Below are 17,280 nucleotides of genomic sequence, written 5' to 3' on the forward strand. Positions count from 1 at the left end.
TATACCTGAAGAACACAGATGCCTTAAGATGCATCTGCTTTTTTTCAGCTGTAACAGCTGATTTTTACCTTCCCTGAGAAGCTTACGTTGCCTGTTCCCTTGCTTTGGTCTGTGTTGGCTTTTGAGCATTGATTCGGTAGGCATAAATAACAGCGACAGCCTCTGTGATTCTGCACAGCTCTGTCCTGTTCTGTACACTTCCAGCACATCGCTGGAGCCACGGCTCTCCAAATCACAGCCTGGTAAATAGTTCTGTTGACGTGTAAGTAGTCACGAAATGCAGCCTCGCGCACGTGCCTGTGCTGGTGCTGCGGTTTTGCAGCCAGGAAAGCACAATACGATTCCTTTTGCCATTCAGCTGGCTCTGAACGCAGAAAGTGGATGTGCTGAGCAGGAAAGACTAGTTTGTGCACACGTGGTAACTGGGGAAAGCAATCAGACTCCCCGCAGGTCCATTTTCTGGTTAGTCAGCTAAGATTGGTGTGTTGCCTACAGTAGACTTGCTGGACTGTTGGTATTGTAAGCCAGTTTTGAGACTAAAAAGAATTTTTGTTCCAGGAAGCGTAAAGTGTAGCATCAGTGATGTTTTCCAAACTGGAAAATAAACAGGCCAAGAGGATGTGGTGGAGGGTTTGTGTAGCGTGCGATTTCCAGAGGGTTCGGGGTGTTTACCGAAGTGCCTGCCGTCCCTGAAGCAGTTCTGGAGGCTGTGAGCTGCGGGTGCGTGCCTTGGCAGTTGCTGTTCATGCAGTCACAGGTTTGGTTACACCGTGTAGGGATGAGCTGTCTGTCGGTGCAGGAGACCACGCAGATCTGGCTAAAGCAGCAGCTCGCAGTGGGGACAGCTGTGCTGCCCAGTCTGAGCGAAGGAGAGGTCTGGTGAGATGTGAGGTAACATGGAAATGTTTCTGTTTTGCAGGTAGGTTGGTGCTGTATGTTTGCTTATGTAGTCTCTGTTTTGCAAGTAGTTTGGTTATGTAAGAAAAAACAGATTGGTGCAATGTGTGTATTTACGTAGTGCTTGTCCTATAAACTTCAGTTAAACAAATAGAATTTCAGCTGGCGAGTCAAGAACTACCCATTGATGCTGTAGTGTTGATGAAGCACTTGCCTTCCAGTGGAGCGTCAGTATGGCTTTTGCTTGTGAGCAGCACTCGCGAATGCAGGGCGCGAAGGTCCATTGCCTCAGTCTCCTCTTCACCGGCTGCAGCATGGAGCGTCTGGCAGGGAGGTGGCTTGGTCGTGGGGCAGGCACCGTGGTAGTGGGTGTGCTGCGTCCCGCTAGCTGCTGTGGGGCAGGTGTGGAGTGCAGGGACGGGCCCAGCACTAACGAAGCCGTGCCGCAGCCGAGGCGCGGGCTGCGAAGGCTCAGCACGGCGACCCGCTGGCAGAGAGAGCGAGTGAGCACTACCGCCCTCTGCTAAGCTGGCTGGCGAGAAGTCTGCTTCCAGGGCTCGTTCCTCTCCAGAGGTACGATCCAGCCTGGATGGGAGCAGGGAACCAAGGCTGGCTGTTGTCAGCCTTACAGCGTGCTGCGGGGCAGGGTTCCGTATCCAAAGGTACGGGCACGGCTGGTCCTTGCACACTGCTGCAGAGGAGGTTGTTCCCTCCGCTTCAGAGACGAGGACGCTGAGGGGGTTCTCTGGGTCGCAAGCACAGGCTTGCGTACAGCATGGTGAGATACACTGTAAATTGGGTTGAGAAATACGGTAGAGGGAAGAAGAAAAAAAATGCAATTGTTAAATGAGACAGTGATCTGTAAAAATATATATATATATATATGAACTTTCTCCATTAAAATTTAGGTGTGTCATCTTATTTCCTGTCTTAAGTGTGTGTGTCTAAAAACGTTCCCGTTTATTTGACTCAATGGAGCGTGCATTTCTACGCTTCTGAGTGCTCTGTCGATTAGCACAGCCCGAATACGTGTTTCCTCAAGCCACCTTGGTTGGAGTGAGGAAGCCAGATGCTAACTTTGCATGCGGGTGGAATGTAGTTTTAAAACTTTGCTGCGGTAGAAAAACCTATTGTGGGTGCAGCCGCTTGCGTAGGGAGCAGTCGTGCCGCTGGAGCCTGGGAAGCAGGATGCAGGTAGGAAACCGGGACAGGGTAGGGCAGGAGGAGGCTTTAATGGAAATCAAGAGCATTTCTGTGTTGCTCAAGAGAAAGTGAGAATTCTCTTCGTGCTTCTGTCAGATACAGAGGATATTCTGTCTCCTGAAGTATTTCAGTAAATTGTGTATCTGTCGGTCATTAATTGGTATTGATGCAGGCTCGTAATGACATCTCAATCACAAACCTTTTGTTCAATTGATTTCAGAGAGATCTATTTGAAATATACTCAGGTTATTAGACTAGAGTGCTTAAAAAATGTGTGTAGGAGGTGCCAGGCGGTGAGCCTGGGAGATGGCCTGTGCGTTGGGACAGCCAGGAAATAGAGCCGGGCCTGGCAAAAAGGCGTCTGGGGTCTGTGGGTGCCTTACGGTACGCGTGTGAGGATCAGGTTATTTGTGGGTGGCCTCTGACTCTGCACCATGCCATCTGCCTCTTGCTGTAACGCTGGCAGATGAAATCTCCTCAGAGGATTGTTTTTTTTCCTTTGCCCATACTTGTATGCCTCCTAAATTGCTGTGGTTATAGATCTCTGTAATGTGAACTGTTTTCCCCTGTTTTAAATGTTGATTAGGGAGGAAGCACAGTGAACTAATTGTTCTGAGTAACACTTGAGCCACATTAATATTTCAGGGGATTTCAGTAGCCTTAAGAGGCTTAAAGTTGCACATGAACAAACTTATCCATAATCGTGGCGGAAGTTTTGTGATGCGAGTGGAGGCTGAAACAGGGAGAAGTTTTCAGCAGTGCCTGGGGATTTACGTATGTGTAACTGTTCTTTAGAACAGTATGACACTGTACAAGCCCATCTGCCTTGCAGATGAGCCCTAAGATGCTTAGACACAAGACACGTAAGATATTTCTCATGTTTTGGTGTAAATATTTTCTGCCAAAATGAAGTAAGTCCTGGAATAAATTCACATGGGGTGTGCCAGCGTGGAAGTAATGGCAAAGGGAGAGCTTTGGGCTTGTAAAAGCGCTGAAGGAAGAGCCGAGCTGCAGAGCTCGAGAGCAAGTGCTGGAAGAGACAGCCTGTTCCCTGTTCAGCCGTACATTGTACTTCATCTGGGAAACACGTCAGCTTACTGCGATTGAGCCTGTTTAGCAGGAGTAGGATGAGGTGCGTTATGCCTTGCCGCTGCTGTCCAGGAACAGTTCCCAGCCTTGGCGAAGGGAGGTGTGATGAGGGGAGCAGGAGCCTGGCGTGATCAGTGCCATGGCTCTGCTGGAGACCATAAAACATCCAACAGAGAATATCTGTTTCTGGCCAAAGCCAGACAACTTCTTGACGAGCTAAATCTTTAGAAATATTTGATGCTAGTAGGGTTTGTTGTTTCAGAAAGAGAAATGGCAGCCATTGAAGTGACAGATCAGGGGAGTGATTTAGAAATATGAAGATGTGTTTTAAAAAGGCATAAGGTTTCTCTTTTGTACTTAGCAATTTAATAAAGGGGGGAGAACCCCAGGAAGAAGTTTGTATCTTGTCTTGCGTTTTAGCCCATTTATGTCACTTGTGGTAGAAAACATAAGGTTTGATTTACAAATGAGCCTGCACCCTCCGCTGTGTGTTCCTCTGAGCTAACGCTGCTTTCACATTTGGTCCCTTGCATATTATGCCCTTCCCTTTCCTTTTCTTACCTTATTTGCTATATGTTCTGTCTTTTGATCTCGCTGTCCTTTCTTAATGTCTCTGTAAAACGGGCTGCTCCTCACTGTCCACTAAAAGGAGATGGTTTTCTTCACAGAAAGCTGTGGGACTTCTTGCCTCAGGATACTGTGGTGCTAAAAGATTGTATGAGCTCATGAACGGTCTGGAAAAACTCATGGGAGGTTATTAAATACAACTATGTGACCTTTAGTTTGGTATTTATTTAAACCATACATCCAGGATGCTGGAAAGATGTTGAGGGTAAGCACCACTGTGTACTCACCTCATACTTAACTCTGTCCTGGGCAGCCACATCTGGCTGCCAGCATCAGAAGGAGTAAAGTCATCCTGATCTTCACCCATTTCACTGCAGAAGTCCTCTTATGGTGTCCCTTCACACTTCCCTGTCCCTGGGGCATATGAAGACTAACTCACATCTGGGGAAGCCAGCACTGCTGCTGGTGGTGATGTGTTGTGTGCTTGGCTCCAGGGAAGGAGCGCTTGGAGCAGGGCTTTGGGAGTTGGTGTGTGTGCTGCTGCTGCCGTGCTGGCAGCGCGGCTGTTGCTGGCAGTGGGTTTGCAAGCAGCTGGGCAGCGCTGCGACAGAGGGTCACAGTGCTGCTGCAGAAACAGCTGCGTTTGTAGCCTGGCGGTTCATGCAGACAGCATCCAGCAAGCTGAGAGCAAGGCAAGACGCCGGGCAGCACACCCCGGGCTTGTGTGGACTCAGCGTTGTGGTCTTGCTAGTCCAGGAGCGATGGTTCACAGTCTGCCTGCAGCCCTGCCTCGGACAGGCACTGGGCTGGGCTGCTGGCTGCCCCAGTGGCACGTGGATGGGTGTCACAGCTTGTCCCCGCTGTGACGTCTCCTGCCTGGTCCCACCACATGTGGTTGGCGAGAGGCTGCTGTGTCCTGCCCTGGTGCAGGCCATGCAAGGGCTGGTGGGCAGGTCTGTCGCCCAGGCTTACTCCAGGCACGGGGCTCTGTAACCTGTGGGTTCCGCGAGCGAGGAAACGAAGCTGTACACACAGTCTTCTGACGTACCACAGGCTTACGTTTTGGGTCCGGTCACACAGGTTGCGGTGCCCAGGACAGGCGCATGCTGTGCAGACGGCAGCTCTAGTGCAGAGTGCAGCGCCGACGGCTCCAGCCGTAGCCTGGGCAGTGCTGTGGGCCCGCTCGTCACGGCACCGCAGACTGCACCCCGGCTGGGGAGGCAGGGCTTCCCAGCGCCGCTGCGACAGCGTTTTTCCATTGCTGTTTCCATGCCCTTCTCATACTGTTCTCACGGCCTTGTGCCTGCGGCCTGGATAGCGTGGGCACGGCGGGTGCTCAGGAGAATCCCCCAGCTTCATGCCGCCCCTGCCTTGCTGTGGGCTTTGTAGTTTGTGTGAGAGGTAACCAGAGCAAAGTGAACAGCGTTGCAGGTGATGGTCATTGAAATACTTGTGATATTGGCCAATGATTTACGTGCACAGGAGCTTAAGCCACTGGGCAATGCTCACACCTGATTAGCGTGCACTAATTATCACCATCATCTTCATCCTTGCTTGAGAACTGCTCCTGGAGGAGGGTGCTTGCCTGGGACCTGCTGTTCCTTGTCCGGGCTGGCTGTGAGCTTGGGAGAGTTTTCCATCTCCTTTAATCTGTTCTTTAAACAGAAAGCATCCGGTGAGCGAGCTGTTGTAAGCAGGGTGGAGCCTTGGCCTTGTGCTGTCGGAGGGCGCGGGGGAGGTGTGCTGGTCTGGGGACAGCTTTGTGCTGTTCCCACTCAGCCGCCGCTGCCCGGCATCGTTCCGAGGAAGTTGCCTTGCTGCTGGGTGCTGCTGCGCTCTGCTCCCACAGAGGTGCTGTGTGACAAGGTGTAGGGTGAGTATGGTCCTCCTTGTATTACCGTGCGCTCGCTCCCTTTAGGCGAATCCTAGTGAGCGCTGTCACCTGTGGCAGCCGGCACGCCGCAGCCAGGTATGGCCACCTGCGTTTGCTTGCAAGTGAAGGACCCAGCGCAGCTCTGTTCTGGGCAATTGAGAGGATTGCAGCGTCAGTCACAACAAATATTGGATTTCCAGCGAGAGAGTATCTTGATCTGTGAGAACATGAGCCCCAGGTTATCACCATGTATCCATCAGTATAACTATAAACCAGTTGAAACACGCACCTAATGTAGCCATCCACTCTGCTCCTTAACCGGCATGCATCTGGCGGCTGAGGTGAGAGTGGGACGTACGGGACTGTGAGAAGTCCTCATCTTCAGTGCTGTACTGCGTGGGCTGCTGGTGACTTGGTTCCCCTGCCAGCCCTGTCTGTGGTCACTGCTGTGCGGGGCTGGTTTGGGCGGCGCGGGCAGCGTGGCTTTCAGACCCAGCAAGGTGCTTGCTGGAGGAGCAGGAGGGCAGCCACAGAGGTTGGGGGGAAGGTGCTCGCTGAGAATGCTTGGAAATAGCTGGTGCTGCTTCAACTCAACTCTATTTTAATCCAAATTAATTTGTATGCACAGACAAGCAATAGGATTTTTTTCTTGTTGTATTTTGTTGACATAATTAGGCTTTTATTGGGCATGGGATGGTAGGGCAATGCCCTGGTCTCCATTAACTGCCAAGCCACTGCAGTGCGTGGGCACGCCTCCGCAGCCTCTGAGAGCGTTACGCTTACACCGTAAGCCTTTGTGTTGACACCTTACGCGAATGTTGCAACTCCTCGGAGTTTCAGTGCTAATTGAAATACCAGTCTTAATTGTGGAAAGTTAGTCATGCAAACTAAGCTGGAAGGGGAAGCTTTTTGAAGCAGCTGTTTTGTAATTGTGTGCGTTTTGGAAGCGCGTGGCTGTGACGCAGGGGGAGCGCTGTGACGCCCTGCGGCGCCGGGAGCCTGGCGTGCACCAGGGCCCGAGTGCCAGAACGTGCTCTGAAAGACACTGCAGGTGGGAGCCGTGCTGTGGCCGGGGAGCTGCTGGAGAAGAACTGGGGGCACCTGCGGGAGCCGAGCACTCCCAGCTCCCCCCTGCATCAGGGCAGGGTGGTGCGAGGAGCAGAGGGTCCCGCTGCCTTCCCTCTGCAGTAGGTGAGAGCAGGGGACGTGCTGCTGGGGAAGGGTGCTCTGGAGCAGAATCGGTTTCCGCGGCGCTCACCGTGTGCCATCGAGCTGTGATTTTTCTCTCACTGAGAAGAGCTGGGAGCCGTCAGCAGAAGAGCAGGCAAAGCTCAGGGGTTTGTCTGCATGAGTTCCTTACAGAAGGGAAGAAATGCAGCTGTGTAGAATAAATTTGGAAACCAGGACATTAAAGAGTGAGTCACTTAAAAAGATTCTTGATGTAGTTTCTAAATCCAAGGAAAGCCCAGAAAACAAACAAACTTTCAGATGTCCACATTCCTCTCAGAGGCTGAAATGAAAGAGCAGCTTCCAGCAAAACCCAGCTGAAAGCGGCAGCTCCTGGGGCACAGAAACCTTGCTCTCTCCTTGAGGAGAGGCCTGGTGTTCCAGGCACGTGCGGCCACTGCTGTCCTGCTGATAGACCCTCGTGGTGCCACCCGAAAGCAGCTCCTCCAGCTGGAAACCACGCTGGCTGAGGAGGCTGGAAAGAGCGTTTTCTCTGTGCGGGAGCACGGAGGTGCACAGCGCGAGGCTTCCCGGGGATGAGCTCTGTGTCCGCTGGAGCTGTTGGGCTCTCTGTTGGGTGAAAAAGAAACTGTTCATAGCCAGAGGTTTCCTGGAGTCTCGCACCCTGCCCTAGCTGTTCTGACTTTTTTCCAGGCATTTCCTTTCATTAAAAGTGAGACTAGATTTCCATGGTAGTGTTGTGCTGGCCAGAATGGATAACTTGCCCAAACTGCGATTTTTAGGGTATTTTTAGAGGTGTGGGGTGGACTTACAGGAGAATAGAGAATGAATGTATAGATCTATAGAGAAGTGACAGTGGCACTTACGTACCTCCAAGCTTAATTACGTCAACAGATTTTTTTGGTAGTATTATGTGGAGAATTTCAGAAATTTCTCCATGTTTTGCACTCTGTGCTTTGTAGCTCACCTGTCACAGACAGCATTTTAGGGTTTCTTTGTGTACATGTTGGCCAATTGTTCTGAAAAAAAAAATGCGTGGTGTAAAAAAAAAAAAAAAGTACATTTTTGCTTTGAAATTTTAAATTAGTCTGTTGTTTCCATGACGCTTCTGTGAGCTTCTGTGATTTATTTATGTTTTTGTTTGGTGCATACCTACAGTCTGAAAAAAATATTAAAAAATCCTGTTGGTGAAAGATAAATGATGCGTGGTTAAACATGGGCAGACGTAAGGGTAAGGTGTGACATGGTTGGAGTTTCCTAAAGAGCCTGGAAATCCCACCACCTTGCATCATGTTACATTCGTTCTGCAAACACCCCAAGGCAAATGTTCTGCTGGCTGAAGCAGGAGAGGGATGCTGTCTGGACTGTCCCTCGTCCCTGCCGTAGCAGGAGTCTCACGCCACTGGGCTGTTGGCAGCTGTGATTTGCAGCTCTTCGCAAGGCACGGCAGGCAGGAGGCTCGTGGGGAGCTGGCACGTGGCGCTCCATCAGTGCTGGCTGGGGTCCGTGTGCTGCTCGCCTCACCGAGGGCGGTAGCTGGACTGGAGGGACAGGGGAGAACTGTGGGAGCAGGGTGGGAGGTGGTGGGCTCGCGAGAGGTGTGAGAAGGTGGGTTCGTTCAGCTGCTCGCAGATGGGGGAAGGTACTCGTGGCTGCTGAGAGGGCGCTGGTTGAGTCGCAGGGGCGATTCTTGATTTGCAGAGGGTCGCTTCAGAACCTAGGATGATGCCTGAAAAGCAGCTTGGAAGATGGCTGGTAGCTGCATCTGAAGGCAGAGCTTGCGTGAAGAGGAAGGCCGGGAGGGCTGGGGGCATGGGGTTTCAGTCCGAGCGTTTGTGTGGGCTGCCTGCCCCGGGCTGCCTCGCTGCGCAGACGGGTGGGAAAGCGCTTGTGCTGCTCCAGGAGTGCTGCCCGTGGGGATGAGTTCCTTCCGTTTCGAGCAGCAGCAAGGCAGTGGGTGCACCACAGCAAACTGGCATGGCTGAACCCCACCTGTGGCATCCAGAGGTCTGGCTGGAATGATCCTCTGCGCGGAGCAAGCCGAGCGCAGGATCGCAGGAGCTGTGGTCCCGCTGTTGTGGCGCATGCAGTAGAGCTTGGCAATTCTGTGTCCGATCCTTTTCGTTGCATCCGATTTTTACGATTGTCGGAGAAGCCCGAGAGGCAGAGGGACGTGCCAGTGCACTTGCACCTGCAGCGACACAAGGTGCATGCCGCGGTAGTCTGCTGCTGAGTGGTAGCGTAGCCGCAGGCTGCCTGTTGCTGCTCGCTCGCATCCCCTCCTCGCTGCAGCGAGCGCGGCTGCTCCTGGCTGCCTCCAGCCGCCCGCTTTTGCGTGTCAGCTCTCGCGGAGCTCTGATCACGCCTTAGGGCTTGTGTAATAGAAATTCTGAGAGCCGAGGCCATTCATCTGCTTTGGCCGTGGGCAGAGAACAAAAAGGGTATTTGTACGGCGAAATGGCACTGAATGTTCTACATCACTGTTTTATTTTATGTTTACAGAGCAGAAGGCACAAAAATAACGTAGATGGGAGCAATAGCGTACGCTAGCCCACTTCTAACTTCATTTGGCCTTCTTTGTTTGTAAATGTTTTTGTGGTTCATCTGTGTTTTAAAGGAGGGAAAGCTCTCCTGCCTCTCTGCCCTTGTTTGAGGCAGGGTACAGGCGGTACTTTGCGGTTGGCTCTCCTGCATTGCTGTGGATGGGTGAACAGCTCTGCGTTTGGCTGGTCACCTGACGGGCTGGTTTGTCTTTAGGCTGGGAGAGAAAGCGTGCGGTTCTGAAAGCTGCGTTTTCACTCATGCGAAGGCCAGGCCGTGTGTGCTGCGTTATCAGAGGGAGGTTTTAATTGTTCGCTCTTATTTTCCCTGTGACTTATAGTAGTCCTGCTATGTCAAACATGCATTCCTTGAAAGCAAGGCACCCAAAGGTGAGGTCTTTCAAAATCCGAGGAGACTTCCCCAGTACCGGCCAGCGCAGCAGGTCTCTTGGAGGAGGAGGAAGCCTGGAAAATCCCATCCCTGTGGTGTTGCCTGGGTCTCAGCTGCACGCTGTGCCGTGACGCAGGGCAGGGCGTTAGCTCCTGGGTGGCAAACGCTATCCCCGTCTGCAACACCGTCCGTAAAGCTGTGGCTTTGTTTTCAGTGGAGTGGTTGCTTCTGAGAACAGTGTGGAAAGCTCAAGCTGGTGCACGAGGGAACATGACTATCCACTTCCACCTTCTCAGCACCCTGAGCGATGAAACACAAAAGCCTTTGTTTCCTGGTGACTTCATTCTTAAGAGGCCTTTTTTAATTTTAGCCCTTAGTTTCGGGAAGAAATAATGGGAGTTTGTCACTGACAAGAAGGCTGCATCTCTCAGATGTCGTGTGAAGGATCCACTCCATAATTCATGGGCTGGGGAGCGTGGGTGTCAAACGGAGGGTGCAGAGTGGGTGGGAGAGATTTCAGTTCAAGGAACCTATTGGCCTTAAAGGCGGCTTTTCTTGCCTTCATGAGATTTTCTTGACCCAGATCACCACACTTTTTTGCTAACTCGACCAGATATTTTGAGCTTTTATTAAGAGTGTGGTGGATTATTGGTTAATTTCGTTAATTTGCACAGCTTGTTCCTCTTCCAGTGCGGACGGGGACGTGCACAGCAACACTGGAGCAGTGCTGACTGTTTTCTTTCTGTCCCTGCTGCCCCTGTAAGCCTTGTGCTCATGTGTGTAGAAGGGCAGCTGTCTCCTATCAGTCTTGTCAGTCCTTCTGTTTCCACGGGTTCTGTGCGTTCTGCTTGTTGTGTGACGAGACGCGTGTTGCTGCTGGTGTGCTGCGAACGGGCCCGGCTCCCTCCTCGGCTGCAGGACGTGAACAAGAGCAGCTCTGAGGTGGGCTGCGGGGGGTCTGAGGGCAGGTACAGGCTGCCGGCTTCCTAGCTGCTGGAGGACGGTGGCAGGCTCAGGACTGCCGAAGGGGTAGAGGGGCAGGCAGGACAGGTCACCTGGCTTTGTCTGTGCTCCTGGCCTTGGCAGAGAAAATCAACTGCCTGCCTCCCTCTGAGGTGAATTGGGGAGCACTGGTGTGAGTTTCTGCTTGCAGTCAAGGTGAAGGTGGTGTGAGCTCTGACAGAACTGTGCTAACAGCTCAGCAGCAGCAACAAAGTTAGCACCGGCGCTTGCACAGCAGAACTAACCTCCAGCAGTCGAGGTGCAGCCTTTATTGCAGCCATTCTTCTTCTTCGATTTCTGTTTTGTAGTGCGCGCTTGTGTGCAGGTGCTGGAGGCTCCTGTGTGCTGGCAGTGGTCAAACCCCATCCGTCCAGGAGCTGTGTGGGGCACGCCGATGCCCGGTGTTGCGGCTGAGCTCTGCTTCAGGAGCCACTGCCTGTGAGTGAGGCAGCAGTAAGCAAACACGTGGTAGTTGTGGAGTAACCTGTTTTCAGTGGAGCTTCGTACTGCAGCTTACAAAAGCTGTGAGATTTAAAAATAAACTTTAAAAAGTGCACTCACTGACACAGCGCAGGAGATTTTGGTGCAACCGTGTCCGCGTGCGCATCTACAGGAAGTGAGTCATATTCTTACAGAATCATCAGCCGAAGGATTTGTGACTTTTAGGACAATTCCCATTTTGGGCTAAGTCAGATCTCTTCTCTCTCCAGGTTTTTCTCAGGCATCAGGAATGTCTTCTGAGCCCGCTTCATCCGCGTCGCAGCAGTCCCCCACCTCTCCACCCTCACCCAGTTCCCTCCATCTGCCTGAAAACCGCAGGGTGAGAGACCGCTCCCCATCGCCCATGAGAGGGTACCTCATCCCCAGCCCGCTGCCCACCCGAAGGACCAGGACGTTTTCAGCGTGAGTACTGGGAACCCTGCGTGTCCTAGGCACAACCCAACGGTTGCCGCTGGGCACAACGATCGAGGTGAAGGGGGTCGGGGGGGACGGTTGTGTCTGGAAGATGCTTTGGTATTTTATCTCTTCTCCCATAAATTCTGGTGCCACCAGGCTTTTAGTCCAAATAGCCTGCAGTTTCTCCGTGCTCTGTTTGCATAAAGGGTGTTCAAAGCCTTTTCCATTCTTTAAGACCAGGGTTTTACAGGGAGGGGAAAATACACTGAGGTTTTTCAAAAACGCGTTTCTTGTCTGAAGCCTTTCTTCACCTCAGACAAGGGGCTGTGGCTCTCGGGACCATTTCCTGTTCATGTTTCTTCATCAGCTCCACCTCCTTCTCTGGCATGGCCTCTCGTCACACTGGCCTAGACCTCGCTGGAGATTTTCCTGCTTTCACTGCTGACACCTATGCTGCCATCAGACAGGTTATGTTTTAGGGATGGTCCATGCCCCTGTCACGTTTCAGAGGGCTTGTTTCCTGCTCCTGTTCAGCTTTCATACCTCCATCTTAGGATTGCTCGAACAGACCTGTAAAAGAATATGTTGGTTTTCAAGGTATGAACCCTGATCTCTTTGATTGTGTAAGATTATACGAGATTTTCCATAAAATGAGGTGAGGTTTGTTGCTGTTGGTAGTTATTTGAGGCAGCGATGCTACAGCAGAGCTTTCTCTCCCTGAGCTTTCCTGCGGCCCTGGGGTGCGTGCAGGCTCCTGGGACCCCCTGCCCGGAGGGGACTGCTCCGCAGTGCAGCAGCAGATGTTGGTGGTGCGAGGTTTGGCTGTTGTAAAAAATGCCCAGTGCCTGTCACGGGTCTCCCGACTAGGTGCTGACCTGCAGAAGGCGATGCGGGCTGCTTTGTTAATCTCGTGGCCTTTGAACCAGGGTGTGAGGGTATGACGTGAGGCTGCGGACAATCCATTGCACCTCTGCCAGTCTTGCCATTACTTCTGTGTAAGGGAGGCCTGGCAATGCCAGGGGAAACACTGGGAAGAAAGGTCTCAAACCCGCAGCTAGCCTATTTTGTGCTGCTTCATCTAGTGCCATGCTTTTTCCTTTCTGCTTCTTGCAGTGTTACTCGTGCAGATTTAAATAGCATCAATCTCAGTGATGCTTCATGTTATTACTTCTGTATTCCAAATGAGGTGAAAAAGAACAGCAGCAGAAAAATTTATATGTTGTCAGTTCCAAAAGCGTTCAAATGCCCTGAACTTTGTGATGGGAGTAGGTTGCTAAGAGGAACATAATTGACTTGATAATGGGGATTGCCCTTGAAAAACAATTCCAAGCTAGCTTGCCTCAGTGCTGTGTCAATAATGAACTCTTTGTAATTCTTCTCAGCTGTTAATCCTAGTCTGGTTCTTGCAAAACTAAAGAATTTGTTATTTGGCTTCCACAGTTCTTTAATCATTAATTAGTGTGAGAATCTTGCTGTATTTGTTTGCCCTGAAAATCAAAATAGCTTTTTTTTTTAATATTTTTTTTATTGCCCTCTTTAAACAAGAGGAGCTTTAGGTGAGCTCTAGCCCCACAGTTGTGTGGAAAAGACGAATGTGACAGGCAGTGGTTTATTATTGAGTGGGGTTATTTAATTTTGGTTCATGGCAAATGTGGGGCCTTCTCCCCCCCAGTTCTTTATCTCCTTGAAAGACGCCGTTGAACTTAATGGGTTATTCAGGGCAGCGAGTGCTTTTCTGTGTAACAAGCACTTCTGGGGTCAGCTGCATCCACAGCTTTACAGAGCTGGAAATGAAGGTATTTAATGAAGATTTCTTCTTTCTTTAACACTTTCAGCTGTATTTCTTTACTGTTAGTTTGATTTAAGGAGCACAGCTGTTACCACATTTTTTTAGTGATCTTATTTAGACTTCAGTAAACTTTGAGCTTTGGGAAAGTGATGTCAAAATTGCCATGATGCATGTAACCAAATGGCAGCACAACCACTTACTGCGTGTGAAGAGTCGTACCAAAATCCTCTTCTAACATGGAAGCAACCTACTGGGTAGTCATGGCGTGGGCAGGTCCTGATCTAGTAACGCCTCTGTTTAAACCCCATGAAGATGTCTAGAAGATGGCTTCGTTAATGAAAGCATTTGAGCGAGTTTGGATCTCTGGAGATTCAGCTCGGCATTTTTGACAGGGACGAGTATTTAATCACGCAGCTTTCAGGATGGGTCATAGTTCATGCAAGTCATTTTTCTTGATGGCAGTAAGTCATCCGAAAAGTTTGTCTTCGAATCTGTCTTGTTTTAAAATACAGGTCCCATGCCAGGGGAGGAGATCGGCCTTGGTGGTGTGCGTCCCAGATCCCAGTTCAGGCTTTGTAGCCTGCTGGAGTCATCTGAGGGTGAAATACTGACTTCACCGGATCCTAGTCTGGCAGGAATAGTGATAGGCATGCGTGCAGAAGGGGTGTGTGTATGTGTGTATGCATACGTGTGTGCACATTTATACGTGTCTTTGTGCACTGCATGCTCTCAATATTACATGTACGCGCTTACTGTTTAATTTGGGAAGGCACATACAGCACCTGGGTGCATGCCGGTACGCAAAACTCGGGAAAGGCGTAAGATGCTTACGTTTAGTGTAGAGTCTGAAAGAAAATTGGGCAGGCTGATGCAGCAGATGGATTCAAGATGGCAGCTGATGGACGTCTTCATCATCTCTCTCTCCCTTGAAGAGGTGACAGGCAAAGCACGCGCAGCATGTGAAGCTGAGTGTTAAGCAGTTGCTGCAGAGGATGTGCTCACTAGGAGCGGGTCTTTGGACCCTGGTGTCCGTTGCTTCAGGTGCTCTGGCTGAGACACCTGGAAGCTGTCGCATCCGTGCTCAGCAGCGAACCGCTCTCTTTGTGCTTTCTTCTGCAGCACCGTGAGAGCCTCGGAGGGTCCCATCTACAAAGGCGTCTGTAAATGCTTCTGTCGCTCCAAAGGCCATGGCTTCATTACCCCTGCAGATGGAGGGCCCGACATCTTCGTGCACATCTCTGAGTAAGTTGCCTGGGTGGCCAGGGCAGGCCGGAGCTTTGGTTTGCCTTACCTTCTGAATGCTTTTGACATTTCCAATACAAGAATGGTTTATAATCTGTCGCGCTTACCTCAGCAAAGGGGAGTTATGCAGGTGTTACGGGCAGTGATAGATTATGCTGTTCTTTTCCTGTGTTGGTATAAATCTGTGGAGTTAAAAACTGGAAGATGATCCTGTCAGAGCTCTTAGAATAAACCGTGCCGTTTCACCCAGACCCAGAAACTTGCATTTACCTGAAGCAAATCATCTATGCAGGTATCCAGTTTTAATTTAAATGTTTATACCACTGAGAATTCACTACTTCTGCTTTGCACTGCTCGTACCTTTATTAGACTAAAGGTTAATTACCTTTACTGTTAAGAAAAGTCGTACTCTGTTACTTCCTTGATTTTATCTGACTTCGGTTTTGAGCAGTTTATGGCTAAAGCTTTCTCTCTTAAAGGGTTTGTTAGTACCTCCGCTTTTTTGCCTTGAACACGCTGAGAACCATCGCCTCTGAATCTACATTTTGATAAACTAAACAGATGAAGCTTTTCAAGTCCCTCACTGAGAATTTTTTCTCCAGTCTAAAACAGCCTTTCCAGTCTCTTTTCAAAGTGTGCTGTAGAATTTAAACATTTTAAAACACTACGCTGTACACATACTTTCAGGACATAGAGATAAAAATCTCCTCCAAACTCTGGCTCTGTTTCTCTTTCTATACATCCCATAATTGCATTAGCCCTCTCGTCCCTAGTCTTTTGCCAAGTTGTTTATCTGCCCTGACCTCTGCATCCCTTGCAGCGTCAGAGTTCAGTGCAGCCCCAGATACAGGCTGGCATCCCCGACAGAAGCGTTTGCGTGCCTTGTTCCTAGATGTACGACTTCGTTTTCGCAGCCCACCTTACCTGAGCAGGCCCTCCCTGCCAAGGGAGCCGGGTCACGCTCCGTGACTGCGTTGTCTTTGTTATTTGGCTGATCTGCAAGGTCTGACAGACAATTTTGTATCTGTTTCTAGATCGAGCTGTTGACCAGCACAGGGGCTGAAACTGGTCTCTGGGGGCGTGTATTAAGATTGCTTAATGTTTGTTCTCCAATAACCTCTTTCAGATCTATTGCCAGTTTTCAGTCTACCTATTGTTGACAGGGTTGAAGCTGTATAATCCTTATTTCTTGTTCGGGTTGTTATCCAGTGAGAAGTCAACAAAAGCCTTACCAGTGTTATTCACATTGCCCCAGGTATCTTTCCTGCTTGTGGGTGTAGCACATGCCCTCGGAGAAGGGGCACGCTGGCCTCCTTCCAGTTTTCTGAAATGTTGCTGCATGGTGGGTGCTGGCAAGCCCAAGCTTTGCAGGACTCGTGGGTGCAAATGGGCTGAGTGGCCAGACTTAGTGTTCAACCCAAGGAAATGTTATTCAGTGTCTTTTTTTTCTTTTGTCTAATACAGATGAACAATTTCTCCTTATTTCATGAATAACTTAAAAATAACGCTTCTTATATCACAATTTGAAAATTTTACTGTGAACATCTAGTCTGACCTCTACGGTTACTGATCACCAAGGGTTTAGTTAAAACAGCCCTCTCGCAAAAACATGAATTCTCAGCCTGCTAATGAATTCCTTTTAAAGAACTGTCTATTTTCAGTCTTCTTTTTTTCCTCTACATTTTCTGTTCCAATTAGTTTGGTAAAATTTTCTTCAGTTATGTGAAATTAACCCTTTTAAAACCCTAGAGATGCCTTTTTGGTTGGGACGGCCCCTTGTTTGTCTACACAAAATGTGAACTCATCTTTCAGGTGTTCCCCGGTTCCTATCTGATGGCCCAACACATCTTTCTCTCTGGGCCCAAACCCCAGTACTTGATTCGGGGTACACTAACTGCTCCTACCCTCAATCCCCCTCCAATCAGCTGTAATTCTTAGAAACTCGAGTGGGGTTTTGCTGTTGGGTGATTTAAGACTCCCATATATCTCCTGTACTGAAATGCTTTATGGCATTATGAAAACCACTTTTCATCTGCTGTGATTTTGGTGGTCTGTGTGAGCGGCACCCTCTCGTGGGCTGCGCTAGCTGACGTATTGATCCTGCATTCTTCCAAAATGCTGTGACTGTAAGCCGTCAATAAGCTGTATTTGAGTAACTGTGCCCTGCGTGTGCTGTGCCACCCTGCCCTTTCTTCCACCAGCTTGATCTGTCCTGAAAACACTGTTGAACGAGTCACCAAGGTTGTAAAAGTTCATGGGCAACCACGCCTTGTGATGTATTTTCAGCGTATGTATTTTGCTGCCATGTGTCCGGCTCCCTGCTCGCCCTCGCCCAGCCTTGCCCTCGCACCGGCCCTGCACAGGAAAGCGGGAGCAGGTGAAGGATGAGGGGCGAGAGCCGCTGCGTGGGCAGGGGTGACGGGCTCTGGCCCGCTCCGTACAACCTGCAGCCTCAGCTCCGGCTTCCCAGCTCCCAGCTTCGTGCCTGCCCTGCTGGACCAGCCTGCTGCTCTTTGTTTTTGGTTACTGCTTTGCAGTCGAGAGCTCGCGCGGGTGGAGAAGTGTCCGCGTATGCCGTGCTGCAGCACGCCGCAGTCCTCCG

The 17,280-nt window shown here is 50.4% G+C and overlaps 1 protein-coding gene across 2 annotated transcripts in view; it reads left to right on the forward strand.

The window, feature by feature from the left end:
- The window catches only part of CARHSP1 (calcium regulated heat stable protein 1), a 37,909-nt gene that overhangs the window by 8,023 nt on the left and 12,606 nt on the right, over nucleotides 1-17,280 (forward strand). For both annotated transcript variants that reach the window (XM_075436638.1, XM_075436637.1), the window contains exons 2-3: nucleotides 11,461-11,653; nucleotides 14,556-14,678. In XM_075436638.1, the coding sequence (XP_075292753.1) occupies nucleotides 11,481-11,653; nucleotides 14,556-14,678 (296 nt within the window). In that variant the 5' untranslated portion in view covers nucleotides 11,461-11,480. The remainder of the gene's footprint in view (nucleotides 1-11,460; nucleotides 11,654-14,555; nucleotides 14,679-17,280) is intronic.

The sequence above is a fragment of the Opisthocomus hoazin genome, chromosome 15, assembly GCF_030867145.1.
Source record: "Opisthocomus hoazin isolate bOpiHoa1 chromosome 15, bOpiHoa1.hap1, whole genome shotgun sequence".
Lineage (NCBI taxonomy): Eukaryota > Metazoa > Chordata > Aves > Opisthocomiformes > Opisthocomidae > Opisthocomus > Opisthocomus hoazin.